This window comes from Phyllostomus discolor, chromosome 12, assembly GCF_004126475.2.
Source record: "Phyllostomus discolor isolate MPI-MPIP mPhyDis1 chromosome 12, mPhyDis1.pri.v3, whole genome shotgun sequence".
NCBI lineage: Eukaryota > Metazoa > Chordata > Mammalia > Chiroptera > Phyllostomidae > Phyllostomus > Phyllostomus discolor.
Window position 1 is genome coordinate 53,358,845 of NC_040914.2, and position 15,454 is coordinate 53,374,298.

The 15,454-nt window shown below is 56.3% G+C and overlaps 1 protein-coding gene across 1 annotated transcript in view; it reads left to right on the top strand.

Annotated features, from left to right (window-relative positions):
- NLRC5 (NLR family CARD domain containing 5) overlaps positions 1 to 15,454 on the top strand; it is a 78,506-nt gene that overhangs the window by 21,830 nt on the left and 41,222 nt on the right. The window contains 10 exon segments of the mRNA XM_036011873.1: positions 652 to 774; positions 3,162 to 3,471; positions 4,250 to 4,309; positions 7,513 to 7,581; positions 8,853 to 10,527; positions 11,609 to 11,692; positions 11,838 to 11,921; positions 13,308 to 13,391; positions 13,515 to 13,604; positions 14,205 to 14,264. Coding sequence (XP_035867766.1) covers positions 3,174 to 3,471; positions 4,250 to 4,309; positions 7,513 to 7,581; positions 8,853 to 10,527; positions 11,609 to 11,692; positions 11,838 to 11,921; positions 13,308 to 13,391; positions 13,515 to 13,604; positions 14,205 to 14,264 — 2,504 coding nt within the window. The 5' untranslated portion in view covers positions 652 to 774; positions 3,162 to 3,173.

The window sequence follows — 15,454 nt, forward strand, 5'->3', positions numbered from 1 at the left end:
TTTCCTTCTGCGTATTGTCAGGCCACCCTTCTTCTCGTGCACTCCGAGGAGTCAGGCGGCCGTCCCTAAGGTTGTGCTCCGCACGTGCGTGTGCCGCAGCACCGATCACTGTGCTCCGGGCAGGCAGGCCGGCAGCGGTCAGTGCCTCTGGGTTTTCCCTTTCCAAACAACGTTGAGTCTCCGTTGTTTAAAAACTACTTCCTAATGTAATTAGACAGAGACTCACAAACCCTAAGCTTTCCAGTTTTATTGGGAAAGGCGGCTGGCAGCTGAGGTGAGGGTTACGCCACTTCCTCCCAGCAAAGGAGCCGTAGCGAGTCGGCCGTGTTCAAAGGGCACACGGGGACACCACAAGTCCCTGGAAGGTGCGTGTCCGAGTTGGAGGAAGAAAAGGAGGAGGAAAAGGGACCTCCCCTGGGCCAGGCGTGGCGGGCAGGCGGGGACCCCAGGGAGGGCGGGCAGTGCCCCGTCCAGGGACGAGAGGAGCTGCGGTCGGGAAGAACGGGTCTGTGCGTGAAGGCGAGGGCGCCATTCTGGGGTCGCGTGTCCGGCGAGGGGTCTGCCCAGGCGGGGAGGGGCTGGTGCCTCCCTACAGCATTCCTCTGGGACTCTGGAACACAGGACAGAACACCCTGTCTCCTCTCTCCTCAGGGGCCTGCCCTACGGGAACAATGTGCAAATTCAGCTCAATGTGCAGAAACAGGACTGGCCCAGCCGCCCATGAGACCCACTCCGTGGACACCCTAGAACATCTATGATGAACTGGGAAGCCAAGTAGGTGACCTTTCCCCTTTGCCTCTCCTGTTTCTCCCATCACTCCCCGCCCACCCCCTGTGCGGATGTAACCCCAGTGGGCTGTCCCCAGCACGACAAACCTGCCCTTGGCTGCCGTTCAGCCTGAGGGGGGAAGTCGTTGACACGGAAGGTCCGCAAGGGGCTGAGATGGCATCCCATCTACCCATTTTATAGATGGTGTAACTGAGTCCCCAAGTGTCTTAGCCAAAGCACGTTCCATTGACGTTTCCAATGTCAAGGGGGCAGGGAGATGCAGTCCTACCAAGGGCCCGGAGAGGAGGAAGAGAATGAGAGTTAGTTACAGGGCGGGGGCAGATTCCTGCCTCCTAGGTCCGGGGCCTCAGATCTGTCTACTGTAGCCGCACCTCCAAGGCTGCTTCCCACAGGAGCCTCAATGACCAGCACACTTTTTCTCCCAGGTAGCTTGCCCTTTAAGGGTTCACTGTGTTCACTGCAAGGGGCTCGAGCCCCAGCGGGGGAAAGAAAGGCATTGTGTTAGGCTGGCAGGAGGGGCAACTTTAGGATAAAGAACCTCAGAAATTATATCCTCCAAGGCACTCCTTATTCCGCCTGGCACTTGCCGTCCTGAGTGGTTTCTTCATGGGCAGCAGGGACTTTGGCCACGATAGCCCGGGAAGGAAGCCCCAGGCCATGGCCACCTCCCATTGCCCGGATCACACCAAGGTCAGGGACTCCGCCCTGGTCTGCTACCACCGAGGGCTCCAGGGCCTTGGGACTTTGCTGCCTCAGGCTGAGAAGTCTCAGTTCTGAGCCTGGCTCTGCCATGGACACGCAGTGGGACCTTGGGCACGTCCTTTACTCTTCAGTGGCCTTGTGTGTTTCCACACGCTCAGTGAGGAGGGGTGATCCCCGCCTGCCCCACGGATGTGAGCGGGCTTCACCAATTCTAAAGTGCTATGCCCGAGCGAGGAATTATTTTTATTAGTCTGGTTGGGGACGGATGGCCAGAGGGGGGTTGGTTGGGGGGGGACACATGCCCAGCAGGCCTCTGCTAGGGTCAAGGGAACAGCTCGGGTCTGAACCCCAAGACACATTGTCCGTGCCCCCGCCTCCGGGGGTCAATAAGGTTGGCTCTTGGTGGGCCTCTCAGCCTTTTCAGAGTTAGCAGTAAGTGGCGGTCCCTGGAGTGAGGATTCAGCGAGGCACCTAAAGCACTTAGAACAGTGCCCAACACATAGGCAGTGCTTGCTGAGTGTTTGCTGCAGTTATTAAGGGAATAGTACCAGAAGGTACATTTGGGAAATTTTTAGCATATTTCTTTATATGACAACCAACCAGTTAGTCAACTAATCCCCACTTCCTGGACATTCGGGCGGTTTCCAGTGTTTAAGTGGTATAAATACTCTCGCGGTACGCAGCACTGAGGTGAGCATTTGATGTCCCTCCGTGATTGTGTCCTAAGGCTGGAGTGCCGGGAGTGGAGTCGTTGAGTCCAGGGGACTGCACACTTCTAGGCTCCTGCTGTGTGCGTGTCCGCGCCTTGTTTTGGAACTCCTGCCAGCAGGCTGTTTGAGAGTTACAGTTTAGAAGGGGAGAATTTGCCTAAATTTGCAGAGAGAGAAGAGGGTTTGCATTGGCTAGGATCAGATTTCACTGTGAGTAGCAGAAAGCCATAAATAGCAGTGCTTTAAACAGAAAATAGAAATGTATTTCCATGTCATGGCATACAAGTTCCATGTCAGAGAGTCCAGGGCAGGTGGAAAGCGTTACCGTCCACCTCCCTAAGCCCTGGCCTCCACCTCGTGATCCAGTATGGCTGCCCGAGGTTCAGCCGTCACATCAACATTCCAGCCGACAGGAAGAAGTAAAAAAGGATATACAACACTTCCACCGACATCCCATTGGCCAAAACTTAATGACATCTCACTGCAAGGGAGACTGGGAAATAGTCTATTCCAGCTTGGCAAGGAATATTCAGGGGCTCCAGTACTAAGGAAGAAAGGGAGAGCGAAGTTAGGGGACAGATAGATCAGCTCAGACAGAGAGCATCACAAGAGGGTCCACGGAAACATAATGAGTAAAGCATTCTCGGGCACCGTCCACGGGGAACGAACTAGACCATTTCACACAGGCGCAGCTGGGAGAAGGGGACGGATGCTGAGGAAGGAGGTTGATCTCTGGGACTGATCCCGGGGCAAAGGCTTTGGGGCTCCACAGAGAGGCTGCTTGTCTGCCTAGTCTCTGCCCCTCCGATGTGTGTGGGCGGAGTTCTGGACTGTGACCTTTGGCTTCCCCCCAGCTTAGTTATCCCACTGCTCACCTGTCCCCCAGTTCACCTGCCCCCAACTCACCTGCCCCCAGCTCTCCTGTTCCCTCCAACTCACCTGCCCACCCTGTCCCTGCAGGGTCAGCTCCTCATGGATCCCATTAGCTTCCATCTGGACACCGGGGACCAGTGGGTTTGTCTCGTGAGGCTGCTCAGCAATGACCCCGAATGGCTGAGTGCCAAGGTGAAGTTCTTCCTCCCCAACACGGACCTGGGCTCCAGGAATGAGGCCCTAGACCTCAGAAAGAGGGTCCTCCTACAACTCAGGGAGCTGCACGCCCAAGGTCCGGCCACCTGGCAGGCATTCATCCACTGTGTGTGCATGGAGCTGGAGGTGCCCCTGGACCTGGAGGTGCTGCTGCTGAGCACTTGGGGCCACGAAGGAGGCGGTAAGGGCGTGCGTGAGAGGTGCGGACGGGCCCCGGGAAAGCGGGAGCCCACCTGAGTCACACTGAGAAAGCATGGCTCAGCCAGAATCAAAATGCCCTGTTTCTGGACACCTCCCAGAGCGAATTTCCTGAAGCTGCCACATCGGCGGGAGACCAGGGCAACTCCCTCCACCTGCACCACCCCAGTTGCCTGGGGAGGCAGGAGGCAAGAAGAGAAAGGGTGGGTGGTGGGTGACTCCTTCCAGCCAGGAAATTCCAAACAGCCCATAATACCCAAGAGGTTTCTTCTTGCAACGTGGTCAGAAGCAGCCCCGGGGAGAAACCTCGCACCTGTACTGACGGGCAGGCAGATTGAATCTGCTCAGGGCAGTGGGTGTTTCTTGGGCCCCTTCTGTTCACACAGCACCGTGGGGACACGGTGAGAACTCACTCCATGACTGCACCCCAAGGCAGCATGCAGGAAATGCAAGGGGCTCGCCCTTGCACAAACACACGAGCATGCACGCACACATGCATAAACATGCGGCACACACACATGCCTGTTTGTGTGCAAATCTACATGTGTGTGTACATGCATGTGCACACACATGCATGCATTTGTGTACCTGGCTGCTTTCTCGGCCCACCTCCAGCTGCACCCCCCACAGGCTGCTGAGGGTAAACTTTACTTCTCCCTTGCTGGGGGACCCATGCTTTGGGGTGAGCCCTGAGCCCCGAAGACCGGAGCTGGTCCCGGCGCGTCCTGGCGGTGTGTGATGGCCTCCCCTCTCTCACGCAGGGTTTCTCAGTCCGTTGGAAACTGGCGAAGACAGTGAACCTGAGCCTTGGCTCAGCCACGGTGAGGCCCTGGGTTGGGGAGCAGGAAGCGGGTGGTGAGCAAGTTCCCACGTCAGACCTGGAGGAGGCTGGTGGGGACCCGTCACAGCCATGTCCCATAAACCCTCCTCTTCATCCCTCGATCCTTTTGCGCTTGTCCGCTGCCCCTCACCATGGCTCCCACCTCCTCCCCTTCTCTGCCCCTCAAGGCTGTGGTCTGCCCCAGGGGTCTAGCCTGCAGCCTCCTGGGAGAGCTTAAATTGCCGGTTCCTTCGCTCTGCCAGAATCCTCCATCTGGCCTCACCTGGGGAAGCCTGTTCCCACTTTCCTGTCCCCAGGCCTCGGGGCCTCAGGCTGCAGCCCCACTGACTGAGGTCCCTCGCTGTTCGGACAGCTGGGTCCTGACAGGCCGTGCGCTGCTGGCCACCCCCAGGGAGCCTCCAGCGGTTTTCTGCTGGAGCACAGAGGGGCCCCCGACCAAATGCGGACCACCTCACCGATTCTTGGGCCACAGCCCGTTCTCAGAACGTTTCATTCTTTTTACTGCAGCCACATACACACAACAGAAAATTTGCCACCTTACCCATTTTTGAGTGCACAATTCGGTGGTTTTAAATGCACTCTTGCACCGCTGTGCAGCCTGCGGCCGATCACCACCACCCACCTCCAGAGAGCTCTTTTCTTCTTGTAAGACTGAAACTCTGTCCCCGTCCAACAGCAATCCCCCTCCCCCCTTCCCCTCGCCCCTGGTGACCGCCACCTTGCTCTGCGTCTCTCTGGTTTTGACGACTCTAACTGCCTCGTGTAAGTGGAGTCATTTTGCGACTGGCTTATTTCACTCAGCCGGTACTCAGGGTTCATCCCTGTGGTGGCGTGGTCAGAATTCTCTTCCTTTTTAAAGCTGATGCTCCATCGTGTGGAGAGACCACAGTTCACCTGTTTAGCCATTGATGGGCAGACGCTTGGTTCGCTCCCATGTTTTAACTGTTATGAGTAACGCTGCTGTGAACATGGGTGAACAGCTGTTTCTTCAAGACCCTGCTTTTAAGTCTTTTGTGTATGTACCTAGAACCCAGGGTCTTATGGCAGTCCCATTTTTAATTTTTGGAGACACCTCCATACTGCTTTCCACAGCAGCTGCCCTGTTTTACATTCCTGCAACAGAAATGCCCCAAGTTCTCCACATCCTCGTCAACACTTACTACTTTCTGTTTTTAGTAATAGTAACCATCCCAGCGGGTGTGAGGTGGCCTCTCACTGTAGTTTTGGTTTGCCTTTCCCTAGAGATTGGTGATGCTGAACATCTTTTCATGTGCTTATTGACCATTTGTGTGTTTCCTTTGGAGAGATGTCTGTTCAAATCCTTCGCCCATTTTTTAATCTGCTTGATCGGTTTTATGTTGTTGTTGAGTTTTAGGAGTTCTCTGTCTGTTCCAGATATTAATCCCTTCTCGGATATACATTTTGCAAAATATTTTCTCCCATTCTGTGGGTTGCCTTTTTACTCTGTTGATAGTGGCCTCTGATGCACAAAATTTTTATTTTATTTTATTTCATTTTATTTTACTTTTAAATTTTTATTTATTTTTTAGAGAGAGGGAGAAAGAGACAGAGGGAAATAACGATGTGTGAAAGAAACATCTATTGGTTGCCTCTCACATGCCCCCAACTGGGGACCTAGCCTGCAACCCAGGCATGTGCCCTGACCGGGAATCAAACTGGCGAGCTTACAGTTCACAGGCTGTTACCCCATCCACTGAGCCACACCAGCCAGGGCTGATGCACAAAATTTTAAAATTTTTATGAAATCCAAATCGTCTATTTTTTCTTTAGTTGCCTGTGCCTTTAGTGTTCTACTCAAGAAATCATTGTTAAATTCCAACATAGTGAAGTTTTTGTCCTACGTTTTCTTCTAAGAGGTTTATTGTTTTAGGTATTCCATTTAAGTCCTTGGCTCATTTTGAGTGACTTTTTGCATATGGTGTTAGGTAAGAGTTCAATTTTATTTGTTTGCCTGTGGATATCCAGTTTTCCATTTATCAAAAAAAAAAAACACAAAAAAACAAAAACGGTCATTTTCCCATTGAAATGGCCTTGGCACCCTTGTCAAAAAAAGAAATATTTACATACAAAGGTTTGTTTGTTTCTAGGTGCTCTATTTTATCAGGTTGTATGACTGTCTTAATGCCAATACACACTGTTTTGATTACTGTAGCTTTGTAATAAGTTTTTAAACCAGGACGTGTGAGTTCTCCGGCTTTGTTCTTCTTTCTCAAGAGTGTTTTGGCTATTTAGGGTCCCTTAAGATTCCATGTGAATTTCAGGATGGGATTTTCTATTTCTGGGAAAACAGTCACTGGGATTGTGGTAAGGTTGCATCTGCACGGAGTCTGCAGCTCGCTTCGGGTGGCGTTGATGTTTTAACAGTATTAAGTCTTCCGACCCACGAACCTGAGACCTGTTTCCATTTACTTATGCCTTTTTAAATTTCTTTAAGTAGTGTTTTGTCATCTTTGTTATACGAATCTTTCACCTCCTTGGTTAAGTTGATGCCTGATATTTTATTCTTTTCGATGCTGTTATAAGTGGAATTATTCTGGTTATTTCCTTTTCAGATTGTTCGTTGTTTGTGTATAGAAATGCAACTGTTTTTTTGCATGTCATATTCTGCTACTTTGCTGAATTCATTTATTAACTCTAAAAGAACTTTCTTTGGTGGAGTCTCTAGGGTTTTCTAAGTGTAAGATCCCGTCACCTGTAAACAGATCGTTTTACTTCTCCCATTTGTTTCCTTTTCTTGCCTAATTGCTAGAACTTCCAGTTCTGTGTTGAACAGGAGTGGTGGAAGTGAGCATCTTTGCCTTGTTCCTGCTCCTAGAGGAAGAAAAACTTTCAGTTTTTCTCCATGGAATGTGATGTTAGCTGTGAGTTTAGACCTTTTGTTTCTGTAGACGCATCAACTTTTTACTTATAAGCATGCATGGTAGTAACATCAGGCTTTAACAGAAAATAGCCACCCCATAATCCCAGCTCCCCAACAACTCAATACTGTTCGCCCTGGTCCCCGGTGCCTTCTGGCACTTACCACTGAGCTGCCTCCACTTGGCCCCTGAGTGTGGATGTACCTGCCTGCCTGCCTGTTTGTGGAAGGGGGCATCTCAGAGGTCCTGGGGACCTCCTCAGCCCCCAAACCTCACCCCTTACTCTTCCCTTTATGTCTTCCAGGCCTCAAGCGGCCTCATCAGAGCTGTGGGTCCTCGCCCCGCCTGAAGCAGTCCGGGAAGCAGTGCCTAGGTGTGTGCTGAGGTGGGGAGGGACTTGAACCGAATACAGGGTTTGGCTTACCTTGGGGCCAAGACACAGATCCTGGACGCTGTTCCCTGATGACAAGCCTCCAGGGGCCTAGGGAGCCTCCTATTCCAAGCTGCCATGCCTGAAGGATTGAACGCCCTGGGTGGGCGAAGGAGCGGGTAGTAGGCAGAGGAACGGGCTGAGTCTGGCAAGGAGGGCCTCTCCTTCAAGCCACGAGGGGGCTTCTCCAGAGATAGTTCGGCGGAAGGAGCTGGAAGCATCCCAGCAAGTGACAGCTTTATTATGGAGCCTCCTCCAGGGACCTCCCTGCATATGCTTATTTTGAGTGGGCCCAAGGGAGGTGACCCTCACAACCTCAGGCCTGGGCCCTTCTTGGCCACTTTAGGGGTGAGCAGGGTACCAGGGAGACGACCCTCCCCCCACACACACATACACACACAAAGCAGAAGCCCTTGGGGCCCATGGGGGGACATGGAGGCTGCTGAGCACTGGCCAGGCCAGGGGAAGTAGAAGAGACAGAAGTCCTCTCATTTCCCACCAGCTGTCCAGAAGGGTCTTTGCTCTCGGCCAGTTGTCCCGCCAGCTGGGGAACCCAACACCCATGGGGATAGCCAAAGCATTCACAGGCAGTCAGAAGATTCACACGGATATAAAACAGGCTACCACCTCGGGTCCCCTGGCAGGGCTCCTGGGTCCCCCAGCAGTGTCCCCAGTCCTTTCCCCGGGCCCCCTGAGGTCTCCCAATGACTCAGCATTTCAAAAGTCATCCCCTGGAACAGTAGGGGCCCTGTTCCCAGGAGCACCGTCACAGTTCCCACCGTTCTGATTGGTCAGTGCCTGCATGCACAGGTCGTTAGCCCTCATCCCTGGATGTTGCAGAACTGAAATACTGGGGAGGGACCCATATTACTCAGATGTCCCAGGGGAGGTTGTTCTTCTGACCAGAAATACCCCTTTTCCCTTCTGCATCGTGTGGGAAACTTTACACCACCTATGTCTTTGCAAAGCAAAGAAAACCGTGACCCACACTTCCCCGCCAGACATCCTGTTTAAATGGCTGCCAGAGACTCCGCTTCTGCAGAAACAACTCCTCCCTGGGATTTGGGTGGCACACGAGTCCCCATGTGCTCTTGCCAGCCCCGCTCCGCATATACACAGCCAAGGCTGCAGACTCCCAATAGCCAGGACTGGGGCGGGGAGGCTGGGCGCTGGGGAGCTCTCCTGCCCTCATGCCGTCTTCCTGCCCCCAGCAGAGTTGGCCAGGAGGTACCTACAGCTGCTGAGGACGTCCGCCCAGCAGCGCTGTGACGGCAAGCTCCCCGGGCCAGGGCAGCCCCTCGCCTTCCACCAGGCCTACATCCCCACGATCCTGCAGTGGGGCCGGGCCACCGCACCCTTCAACACTCAGGAGGGGGCCTCCATGGGGAGCCCCAGGGCAGAAGACGGCACGGACGTGAGCCTCCAGGACCTGTTCAACACCAGGACTGACAAGGGCCCGAGGGTGACAGTGCTCCTGGGGAAGGCCGGCATGGGCAAGACCACCCTGACCCGCTGGCTCTGCCAGAGATGGGCCGACGGCCAGCTGGACCGCTTCCAGGCCCTGTTCCTTTTCGAGTTCCGCCAGCTCAACCTAATCACGAGCGTCCTGACACTGCCTCAGCTCCTGTTCGACGTGTACCTAAGCCCCGAGGCGGGCTCCGACGCCGTCTTCCGGTACCTGGAGGAGAACGCCAGCGGGGTGCTGCTCATCTTTGACGGGCTGGAGGAGGCCCTGCATCCCTGCTCCAGCCGGGACAGCGCCGGCCCCGAGGCCCCCGGCCCGGCCCTCACCCTCTTCTCCGGCCTCTGCCGAGGGACGCTGCTGCCCGGCTGCAGGATCATGGCCACCTCCCGTCCAGGGAAGCTGCCGGACTGCCTGCCCACGGAGGCCGCCACGATCCACATGTGGGGCTTTGACGGGCCGCGGGTGGAGGAGTACGTGGGCCGCTTCTTCGGCACCGAGCCGCTGCAGGAGGCGGCCCTGGAGGAGCTGCGGGCCAACGGGCGTCTCCGGCGCATGTGCTCGGTGCCCGCCCTGTGCCGAGTCACCTGCCTCTGCCTCCGCCATCTGCTCCCGGGCCTCTCTCCGGGCCAGTCCGAGGCCCTCCTGCCCACCGTGACTCAGAGCTACGTGCAGATGGTGCTCGCCCTCAGTCCCCAGGGGCCCCGGGCCACCGACTCCCTGATGGGCCTTGCGGAGGTGGCCCTGGAGGCCCTGGAGACAGGGAAGGTGATCTTCTCTGCCAGAGACATCCCTCCATCCGTGATGGCCTTCGGGGCTGCCCTGGGCCTGCTGACCTCCTTCTGTGTCTGCACGGGCCCCGGGCAGCAGCAGATAGGCTACGCCTTCACCCACCTCAGCCTGCAGGAGTTCTTCGCCGCCCTGCACCTGATGGTCAGCCCCAGCGTGGAGAAAGACACGCTCGCCCGCCACGTCACCCTCAACTCTCGCTGGGTGCTGCGGACCAAAGCGAGACTGGGGCTCCTAGACCACGTCCCCACCTTCCTGGCGGGCCTGGCATCCCGTGCCTGCCGACCCTTCCTCAACCACCTGACGCAGCGGGGCGAGGCATGGGTGGGCTCCCGGCAGGCCGAAGTCCTACGGGCACTGAAGAAGCTGGCCACCCGCAGGCTCACGGGGCCGAAGGTTATAGAGCTGTGTCACTGTGTGGGTGAGACGCAGGAGCCTGAGCTGGCCAGCCTCACCGCCCGCAGCCTCCCCTACGACCTTCCCTTCCACAACTTCCTGCTGACCTACACTGACCTGGCAGCCCTGACCAACATCCTGGAGCACAGGGATGCCCCCATCCACCTGGCTTTCGAGGGCTGCCCCCTGGAGCCCTGCTGCCCTGAGGCCCTGGCCGGCTGTGGGCAGGTGGAGAATCTCAGGTGAGAGGAAGGGCAGGGCAGGACCGGGGAGGGAACTGGACTCATGGGCATGTGGGGCCAGCCAGTCCGGCAGCCCCCTGCTTGGAGGCTGAATAAGAATCTTGAGTGTCGGAGCAGACAGGCCCTTCCCGTCCCGTCCCTTAGCCTGGGACGCAGCGAGGGAGCGCGGTGGCTCACCAGGACCCCTGGGGTCCAGCTGGCTCTCCTCCTATCACGGTGTCTGGACCGCCAGTGTTCCTTTCTCCGTCGTGGCCTGGGGCCTGTGGTTCAGGCTGTGCTGCCGGGCCTGGGTGACTCCAGGCAGATGATTCCACCTCTCAGTCTGAGTTTCTTCCTCCTGAAAATGAGTCAGTCATAATGCCTACTTCCTAGGGCTGCTGTGAAATGAGGCACGAAAAACTCTTTTTAACACACTCCTGGCACACAGCGAAGGCTCGGTATGTGTACTGGCTGGAGAAGAGGCTAAGCTGCAGGAACAGAGAACCTCCTACCCCCCTCCCGAAATGCAGTGGATTAAATAAGGGAGCGTTTCCTTTCACTCTCATGGGAGACCCAGAGTCCAGGCCAGAGGGGATGGCTCAGCTCCAAGCGGTCACGCAAGGACCTGGCTCCTTCCCTCATTGCTCCGTCATCTTCTTGGGCGTGCTGGTGTGCATGGTCAGAGCTGACTCATGGGCACATCTGTGCTTTGGCCTGGGCGGGGGGGGGAGGAAAAGAGAAAGCATGACTTAGACAAGCCCAGTCCCAGAAATAGGGCGCATCTGTCTGCTCGCATTCCAGTGGTGAGAACGTGGTCATTTGGCCACACTGAGCCACAAACAATGGCTGGGAAATGCCGTCCCTGGCTGGGAAACCGCATTCCCAGTTGTAGCTCCGTGTATGGAGGATGGGTATTGGTGGACAGTTAGCAGTCTCTGCCATGACATGTGTTCATTACGACTGCATCCATTCCAACAACAGCAACGACAACTACTACTATCAACGTGACTGGGTTCAGTTCCTTCTGTCGGAGATAGGTGGGTCATGACCTCCAGCCCTGCCCAGCACTGATCACTTGCCACCTTGCCTCTTCCTGTGACAGCTTTAAGAGCAGGAGGTGCGGGGACGCCTTTGCCGAAGCCCTCTCCAGGAGCTTGCCAACAATGAGGAGCCTGAAGAAGCTGGGGTGAGCCAGGACTTGGAACCCAGAGGGAGCCTCAGCTGGGGGTGCCGGAACCCTCTTTCCTTCCCTCAACCCCACACAGGGCGGATTCGGGGCCTACCCCCCTTCCCATCCCCATTTCTCCCCTCCATCTTTGCTTGCCCTGCAGGTTAGCAGGAAGTAAGATCACTGCCCGAGGCATCCAGCACCTGGTTCAGGCTTTGCCCCTCTGTCCGTACCTGGAAGAGGTCAGGTGAGTGGTGTCCAGCAGGGCTCACTGGCTGCGGGGAAGAGGTCACTGCCCGGGTCTTGCATGCCCTGTGGGGTAGTGGGGTCTGGACAGTAGGTCTTCAGTGCGGCTCAGAAAGAGGGGAGGCATCAGCCCAAGAACAGGCTGGGGCTGGACCCTAAAGACCCCAAAGACGTACCTGTGTCATCCAATATTTGGGGCCATTTTGAAGGAGCCTGAGTTGCGAGGCCCCCGCTCCCCTGCCTGTGACCCCGGGAGGAGGGATGGCAGTGTGCAGGCAGGTGCTGGCACTGTGGGACACATACATGCCTGAGACGTACACACGCTTCCACACTCATCACACACCCGTCTGGGGCCGCACTTGTCTGTTCTCTTAAGTATATGCCTGCCCCATGTGCATGCACATCTTAGCTGTGCATATGTGCGGCACACACGTGTGCACACACACTTAGATCCACATGCACATCTAAGTGCATAGGCCTACACAAACATACTCCTGCCCCATGTCTGTGATGAGTGGCCCACCCAAGGAGGGTGGGGCCAGGGCGCCACCCCAGCAGCTCCCTGGCAGAACCACGCAAGCTGGCACCTTTGTGAGATTTAGAAAAGCACCCCTTCATCCCGGCAGGTGCAGCTCTGCACTGGGGTGCACTTCTTGCTTAGCGGGGCATCAGCTGGGCCACAGTTCCGCTCTGCCCCCTCTGCTGAGAGTCTTCGGGTGTGATTACTCTGCCCCGTGGAAGAGAAGATTAAAGCTGCGCTCAGTAATTAGAAAAGTGGAGGTCAACAAGTTCCGTTTTTCCAAACCCTTTTTCTGACCAGAGTGATCACATACAAAGGCGCCCTTGAACTCCTCAGTTCTTCTGTCCCTCCAGCTTAGGAACCCAGGCAGGGCTGGGCTGTGGACCCCACCTGGCTGGTGAGGAGCGTGAGGTCAGGAAGGAATGCCCTTGGCCCGGGGCTCTGGGGAGTCCGGGCCAGAGCTGAGGCTAAAAGTGGCCTCTGTCGAACTCCAGTCTAGACTGCTTGTCACCTGGGAGCCAAAAAGCCCTGCCAATAAACTTGGGCCTCAGGCACATCCCAGACGTGTCCCTGAGACCAGGGTCTGCTGGGTCTCCTCGTCCCACTCATGAGCCTTCAGCCCCACATCTGGATCCCTTGAGCCACCAGCCAGGAACCCCCCATAGGGACTGGGCAAGAATAGACATGAGGCCTGCAGGGGGCCTCTCCTCCTAGCTGGACATGTTGGGTACCATGGAACCGGTCACCAGCTCATGCTGGGCCCCACCTTCTGTCCCACCCCCCATGAGGGTGGCCATGCCTGTCCCCTACCGACTGGAGCTTCTAAGTGCCCCTCCCCCAGGGCTGAGGGACTTGGTCTCCCTGCAGCTTTCAGGACAACCAGCTCAAGGACCAGGAGGTGCTGCAAATCGTGAAGGTCCTCCCTGCCCTCCCACGGCTCCGGAAGCTCGAGTAAGCGGCCCTTCCACCCGAGCCCCTGCCTGAGTCACCCTCCAACCTGGGAGAGAGAGAGCAAAGCTCTGGGCCCCATGGGATAGGGGATTCACTTCTGACGTCTTTGCCACAATCGTGCAGCCTGAGCCAGAACAACGTCTCCGTACCGACCCTACTGCGCTTGACCGAAGAGGCGGTCACGTGCCAGACTATCAGGACGCTGCACGTCAGGTGAGCAGAAGGATTGGGCACCTGACGCTCAGGGTCTTCAGAAGAGGGGGGAGGAAAAAGAGGAGCCCCCTAGTCTGCAAGACGGACCTGCATGAGTCTGTTTCACTCACTTCAGTGTGTCCAGAGCCTCACTCAGGCCTGGCACCTGGTGCTCAATAAGCAGTGAATGAATAGACAGAAGGACAGGCTGACAGACGGAGGAGGGAATGACAACACATCTAGGAAGCATGGGCGTGGCCCGAGGAATGCGGCCGCGTATTGCTCTCCATGGTGCTGAACTGTTTTGGGTCCTGGGGTTGAGTGCAATGCCTCCCAGTCCTAAAACACAGCCACTCATAAAAATCTCTCCGAGTTGCTCATTGTTACTATCTTGTAAAAGTTGTTTTCCTGGCTTTTTGAGGCGCTCGGGATTCACCACGCAAGGACATAGTCACTATTTTATGTGTCTGATCTGGAGCACTGTTTCCAGTTCTGCTGTTCTGCTGTCGATCACGAAATCAGCTTTCTCTGGCCATTGGGGGCAGCAAGGGGTGCGTGGGCTGGGGGTGCCGCGCCGGTTTCCAGCCCACGGGTCTCACGACTCGGTGTTTGACCCTGCAGGAGGACGGACCTCATCATCCTTCTGTCCCCACCCGCAGAGGCGGCTGCAGAGCCACGTGGGTAAGAAGGGAGGCAGGGGCGGGTCTGGACTCGTCCTGCGATGTGATCTCGCTTCAGGAGGTCGTGGGGAAAGGTGGCCGAGGGAGCTCAGGAGAGCTGCAGCGTGGGGGTTCTCCTTACTCCTGCGGCCCAGGAGAAGCGAGTGACTTCTCAGAGTTGGCGAAGGGCGTGAGCCTCCTGCAGCATCTCTGGGCCACATAGGGCCCCTGTGTGAGGGAGCACCCCCAGAAGTCTCGCAGACCCTTGGACTGGGGGTAGAGGAAGGCATGAAGATACAGTTATATTGATGTATTACTATACATCAATAGTAATGGCGGGAGAGTCTTCCACCTGAAAAAAAGGGGGGGAGGCAATTATGATACTTACATCTTAGAGCTGTTCTGAGAATTAGGTGAAATAATACATGTCAAGTTCTTAGAGCACTCATGGCACCCAGCTGGCACTCAGGTGCTGGCTAGCCCGGCAGTGCGAGGACCCCGGCTCGGCCAGTCCTGGGCGGGCAAAGAAAGGGAGGCTGGCTTTCCGTGAAAGACCGGTCCACCCGTGCCTGCCCGCCGCACGCCTGGCTCAGACTCGGAGGCAAGTGACGTTGTGTGTCCTGGAGCACGTCCTCTCCCTGCTCCGAGCCTCGGTTTCCTCACCCACACGATGAGCCAGTAGGACCACTGTCTTTCCCCCCTCCCCGACTGTCTAGGGAGGTGATACCCACCCAGTAGCCCCTAGCCACATGTGGCTGTTTAAGTCGATATCACTTAACATTAAGTACAGTGGACATTGCGGCCCATCAGTCACATTAGCCACATTTCACGTGCTGCGTGGCCAGAGGCAGCTAATGGCTGCCGTAATGGACGGCACAGTTGTAGAAACTTATAACTTATATAACTTGTAGCTCAGTCTATAGAAACCTCCACCGTCGCCGGAAGTTCTGTGGGATGGCACTAATCTCCAGGTCTGTGAAAACCTGGGTCACAGTGTCCCAGCCTCTCTACAGTCCCCAGCCCGCCCCTGGCCCCGTGGAAGAGAGCCTGGCGGTGCGGTGGCTTTTCACAGCCTGACCCACGTACAGTCCCTGCTCCTGACCTCCTGAACCCCAGATGGGGCGTCTACAGAGACCACCGCCCCTTCGCCAACAGCGCTGTGCCTGTGGCGGGCGCTCGGTCCCACGTCACCCCATTCAGGCCTCCATCGCT